Raw genomic sequence first — 6,000 nt, 5'->3', positions numbered from 1 at the left:
CCCCCGGAGGATCCCGGCAGCCCGGCTCGGCTCCTGGGCTCCCAGACTCCCTCGCCACCTCGGAAGGGGGCCGGGGTTGCTGGATGGTTTTGCGGTGCCGGCGTGCGGCTTCTCGAACAATGCGCGGCGGTGTCGGGCGGTTTCCCGCGGCCCGGAGCCGTCGGGGCACGGCGCTCCCGGCGCGTCCCCGCGCTGTCCCCCCGCGGGCGGCGGCCGGGGAGGGGCATCGGGGGGGCAGGCCCCGAGCATTGATAACCCCGTGCCGGGCCCGCCGCGGGCAGCCGGGGAGCGCGGAGCCAGGCACGTCTGTCCCGCACCGCACAGCGCACCGTGAGTGCCTCGGGACAGGGCGGAAAGCACCGGGGGGCGCGGGGGAAAGGACGGGGTTGTCCCTAGCCGGGTCTAATGCCGCCCGCAGCTGTGATGCCGCAGCCGGCGAGTGCGGGCTCCGGCTGCTGCTGTCCAGTTACGGCTTCCTGGCCGGGGCGGTCCCGGGACGGAGCTGGACGATGGACGGACGCGAACTAAAAGCCCCGGGGGCTACGAGCCTGGAGGGACAAGCCCTCTCGGCGCCCGCTCGGGCTGGCGCGACCCCGGGGGCTGCGCTCCCGCCGGGGCACCGCCCGCCACGGTCCGTGTGTCCGCAGGGCGCGGAAGATGCGGCGGGAGGGCGGGCCCCGCGCCGGGACGCTCCGTCGCTGAGGTGCCGAGGATGAGGCTGTCCCTGGCGCTGCTGGCCCTGGCCGCCCTGGGGTCCGCCGGCGGCGGCGCGGACCCGGAGGAGGCGGAGGAGGCGCGGGCGGGGCGGTTCTCCACGCCCGAGCAGCACCGGTGCCGCTGGGAGCTGCGCTCGGCGGCGGGGGCCAGCGAGCTGCGGCTGAGCTGCCGGGCTGCGGGCGGCGGGGCTGCGCGGAGCTGCGCCTACCGCGGGGAGCCGCGGCGCTGCCCGGCCTTCGGCGGCCGCAGCCGCCAATACTGGCGGCAGATCCTGTCCCGGCTGCGGCGGCGGCGCCACCCCTGCGCCCCGGGAGCGCCGCTCAGCGCCCGCCTCTGCGGCCCGGGCCGTGCGCCGCCCGAGGCGCAGCTGCGCCTGCTGCCCGAGCCCGGCCCCGGCCCGCAGCCCACCGGGGACCCGGCGCAGACCTACTGCGCCGAGCGCTGGCACTCGCTCTGCAGCTTCTTCGTCGGCTTCTGGGAGGGCTGAGCCGCTCCGGCCCCCGCACCCGGACACTGCCGGGCTCGCCTGCCCTCGGCCAATGCCCCCCGACTCTGTCCGCTCTCCTCCTCTTTTACTCCCCAATAAAGCGATAACTATTTTGTGACAAGAAGCTCGCGTAATTCTTTGTCTCTGGCACAGTGTGTAACTGACCCGAGTGACAGCACCTAGGCGCGGCTCGTGCATTCAAGCACATTAACGTTTTTCAAGGGACATAAATACGTTATATACGTATATAGGTATAAATACGTAAAGCCGTTCCCTCCCAAAAATCAATTTCTATGAGCCTAAAGTTACACTGGAATCACCCAAGTAGAAAACCATACACTTATACCAGAGTAAGAAACAGCCGAGACCTCACTGAACAGTACATCCTAGAAAAACCTTTCTTGCTGACAGAGATTTCACAAGCTACACGAACCAGTCCTGTCCTGTTTCCCACGGAACAGTTGGTCAACTATCTCCAAACAAGAGCTTGGCAGGGCTGGGTGAGAAGCCAGCAGTAAAAAGAAAGATTGAGAAACTCAGAAGCATCTAGCTACACGAATTGGATTTAGGAGACGAATGATATTTCACCCAGCTAATGACATAGTGTTGAAGTAGGCAAGTTGTTTTACCAGGGGGGAAGAGGGGTTTTTTATCCACACAAAATATGGTACATTTTGGTAAGGGAAGCTAAAGTTTTCCTCAGCTGCCTGGGGTCCTACACAGCCCTAGACACCTGCCTATGACCAGGAACAGTTGCAGGCTCTTTCTGTACAGTTTTAAGGATGGCTGTGAGAAGGCCACTAAGAAGTAATTAGGATCTGCCCAGTGGCTCTCACAAGCATCTGGACTGTTGCATGCAGCTCTTAGTACCAAGATGATTTCCTCTACAGCAAATAGCTGCCTAATGCTCAGCAGCACTATGCAGAAGCTTCATCATCACTGAATGTGACTTGGATGACTATTTTTTTTAATGACCGCTCACTTTTCCTTCATGTGTCTGTTACCCAAGCAGCCACAGAACGGACTGATGGCCGGAGCATTGCACAGTACCTTGAGATAATGCTCAGCTTTGTTTTACTTCCATGGCCCTGGCACAGCAGCTTTGTGCAGTGCTGCTAGAGCTTGTATTTCTCACCATCAGATGCAAAGGTGGAACACCATGGCAACCAAGCTGATTACCCACATCACTCTGCATTTAAAAACCCAACTAGGGACTCTGAACAAATGCATTGTTTACCCAAGAGGGAGAAGAAAGAAGAGGCTCCCTTTCTCTATGTTTAATCACAATATTTCCCCGATTCTCCAAAATAGCTTAAAGTCTTCCTTTTAGCACCACTAACTAATAAAATACAACAACCCAAGAGACCGTATTAATTGCATTTACTGCAGTTAATAACACCAAAGCCTACTGCTGAATAGCAAACAAATGCTCAGTTTTTGTACTGAAAAACTGATCTGCAGATCTCAAAGGCTGGGAAACCATAATGAGATCCTCAGATTTGTTTTTAAGTGGGAAGACCATGGCTTTTTTCTTCCTATCTCAACATTTTCATCCTCTCCCATGATTGGATAACAGCTGCCACCACCAGCTAAGGCAACCAAACCAGAAATACTTTTCAGCCAAGATCTTCACTTCCAATAGAAGCTGTTCCTTTTAGTCCTGTGATAACTCCACAGGATTCACTTGTTACACTGCCCACCCCTGGATTTAGTTCAGCCCCCAGATCTGCCCATGCACCCACTCTGCAGCCACCCTTTACCTCTGCAGCCCTTCACCACTGCTCTGGTTCCTGGCTTGGCTGGCTCTGCCATCCCATCCTTCCCTTCTCAGCACCTCCTGACTTTCCTCAGCAAGTGTAGCTTGACCCTGACTGTTTATCCCTTTGGCCTGATAAACTCTTCCCTCCCAGAGGAAGGTGGTGCTGAGCATCATTAACCTTTCCCACATGCAGCTGCTGCTTGGGTTGTCATCACAAGGATGCTGCCAGTAGCTGACATATCAGGACCCTAAGTGCATTTTTTCAAGAAAAAGCATAAGCTACTTTCATATAAAACCAAATGATTGACATTTTAGCTTATGGAAATGGAATTCTGGGAGCTCTAACTAAGGAAGTTTTCAGGGAAAAGAAAAATTATCTTTGTGCCATATTGCACACAGCATTGTTTTCTTTCACCTGGCTGCTGAGCTCATCTCTGTATCTGGAGGTTCCAACAGAATCTTGAAAGCTGGCACTACCATTTCTTGATTTTTCTTTGGAAAAAATCAGTGATGCTGAATCTGAGGATGCAATTAGTGCGTCTGGCTTTAATTGCTCTCTTTATATGTAGAAAGCCCTTTATCCTATTAAATAGCACTAATCTCTCTTTCACCACCTTCTGATTTTGAAGGAACAATTAGAAGATGTTACTCTAATTTGCAAGGTTAAAGAAGGCAGTAAGCTGTCTTGTGTGTGTAGCAATCCTTTCCTGTAAAGTAACATCAAAAATTAATGGAATGGAATAACTTTTCCATCACTGTCTGAGCAGAGCTTCTCCCACAATGGCTCTGGAGTTGCAGACCCCAGACTTTGTCGAGGTTCAGTCTTTTCAGTCCACAACAGTAATTACTCTTTCCTCAGTTCTGCACTAGGCACTTCCTTCTGGAAAATGCTGATTTTCTCTCTCAGTCTTCATTCATTCCTCTGAATTCAGAGGTTCAACAAGAGAAATCTGCTCAGGCAGTCACAGTTCAACCCTCAGCTCTACCAGCTGTACTTGCCTGTATGTGCATATTAATGTTTCCACATGTAATTTTGACACTGATGTATCCTACTTGAGTTTACTGGGGGAGCCTGCAAAGGGATGCAATGTTTTTGGAGGTTTGTGGTGCAATTTAAAAGTTGTCAGACTATTAACAAATAAGAATAAGGCAGAGGCACAGAAAGAATAAAAATTAAAAAGAAAACCAAAAACGACTATTCAAGCTGGAGCTCATTGGATAACAGAACCTGAAATCTTTGAGAATCTCTTTAATTGTCCCTTAAATATTTCAGGTCTCCCTTGTGCTGTGAACCCTATCTAAGATTACTGTAAAGCCATGCAGCACACGAGGTGAGTGAACGGCAGGCTTTGTCAATTTGCCAAACAACAAATCCCTCCTCCGCAATAATCTGGGTTTTTAAGAATTCCAAACTCAGTTCATGAACACAGCTACATGAAAGAGGCTTTTAACCGTACAGTATTACAGAGTTTAGATTAACTCTCCCAGCCCTCACACTCCTTCCTTACGTGGAAGGGATCTGTTAAGTATGAATAAAGTATCTACAGCTTTAGAAATAATTTTAGGGCTTAGCCTCATCCGGTCTGCGCTGCGCCTTGTGAAGTGCAGACAGGCTGCACTGCCTCTCAGAGGGCAGACACTTTGTCCAATTTATTTCAAGTCCTCAGCAGGTAAATGATTCCTTGGAGGAGAGGGAGTGGGAGGGCAGCAGGCGCAGCCCGAGCTCAGCCCGCATTCCTGATGGCTGGACAGAGGCTGGGATGGAACTTCGCTCCAGCCTTCCCATGGGACACAGCCCTGGGCAGCGCCGCGTGTCCCCGGCTCTCACATCCCGGTGTGTCCCCGGCTCTCACATCCCGGTGTGTCCCCTGCTCTCACATCCCCGTGTGTCCCCGGCTCTCTCTCACATCCCCGTGTGTCCCCGGCTCTCACAGCCCCGCCCAGCAGGGACAGACTCGGAGGGTTGGCCCCCGGGGGGATCAACACCCTAGGGAAACACGCAGCTGCTTCACTGACAGAAAACAAACAAACAAACAAATAATCTCTTTATAGATATATTTCAGAGCTCATTTTGGCTCGTTCAGTCCTTGCCCCCTGGACAGGCACAAGCATTTATTTAACAAGGGCCGTGCTGCCTGCTGGGGCACACACAGCCCCATCCCACACCAGCCCCTCGGCGTGCAGTTCACTCTCTCGTTTTACACCCACTCCTGAGCTCTTGGAGCAGCTCGAGAAGCTTTCGTATTAATCTGTTAGAGGAAACCTAGGAATAACTGCTCCATGTAAAATAAGACTTCTTAGGACTAAGTTGTCGTTAATTTTAGGCTCTAACATGACATTTTTTTCTATTTAGACTGGTATAAAATGAGAAAATGTTTGATGAAAGCGTCATGGCAAAACACAGAACTAATTTCTTATTACACATTCTCAAAGTACTAAAATATCTATTTAACAAAGGAAATCCATAGGACAAAATCTGGTCCTGTTATAGAGATCCAAATCCTAAAATACAAAATGGTATGTATTATCTACTTCAGCACACATTCTTAATTTAATAAAAAATATCTTTAAGCATTTTATTCTCCAGATTATTTACAGAGCCTGTATATAATCTGACTACTGGACCCAGCAGATATTCTCTCATGAGTAAATTAAAGTCTTAGGTCCCAAAATGTCTATAGGGCTTGAATTCTTGGTTGAAAAAGAACAAAAAAAACCCCCTACAGTATGTTCTTCTTTTCAGACTGCAGTTGTAACTAGAAAATACATGAGATGTATTATCCTCAGAGTTTAGTGAAAAGCAGGAGAAGAAAGTGTAGTGGCTAACCTTTTAAAGCTGTGTTTCTTCTCTCTTTAAAAACGTACTGTGCACTTCCCAAAGTCTCTATCCTTAGCAGCAGCATGATTTGCACTAACAGGAATAAATATAGCCTCAACTCCATGTGTTTGCTGCTTAATTTTTATTTTTAAGAGCAAAACCTTCCAAAATTATGAATAAATTTATCACCAGTATTCTTTTGATGGGAAAAGAGTAACA

General features: G+C 50.5%; 1 protein-coding gene across 1 annotated transcript; it reads left to right on the top strand.

The window, feature by feature from the left end:
• The first annotated feature begins 712 nt into the window (after nucleotides 1-712).
• Nucleotides 713-1,328, top strand: FGFBP3 (fibroblast growth factor binding protein 3). Its single transcript, XM_088168610.1, has one exon. The coding sequence runs from the start codon at nucleotides 713-715 to the stop codon at nucleotides 1,202-1,204; it is 492 nt and encodes a 163-aa protein (XP_088024736.1). The 3' UTR covers nucleotides 1,205-1,328.
• The last annotated feature ends 4,672 nt before the right edge of the window (nucleotides 1,329-6,000 follow it).

The sequence above is a fragment of the Sturnus vulgaris genome, chromosome 8 (genome assembly GCF_052056855.1).
Source record: "Sturnus vulgaris isolate bStuVul1 chromosome 8, bStuVul1.hap1, whole genome shotgun sequence".
In the NCBI taxonomy this organism is placed as follows: Eukaryota; Metazoa; Chordata; class Aves; order Passeriformes; family Sturnidae; genus Sturnus; species Sturnus vulgaris.
This window is presented reverse-complemented; position numbering and strand designations above follow the sequence as displayed.

Excerpts from the sequence above, each read along its gene's own strand:
- FGFBP3 (XM_088168610.1), top strand. The coding sequence starts at position 713 with ATGAGGCTGTCCCTGGCGCTGCTGGCCCTGGCCGCCCTGGGGTCCGCC.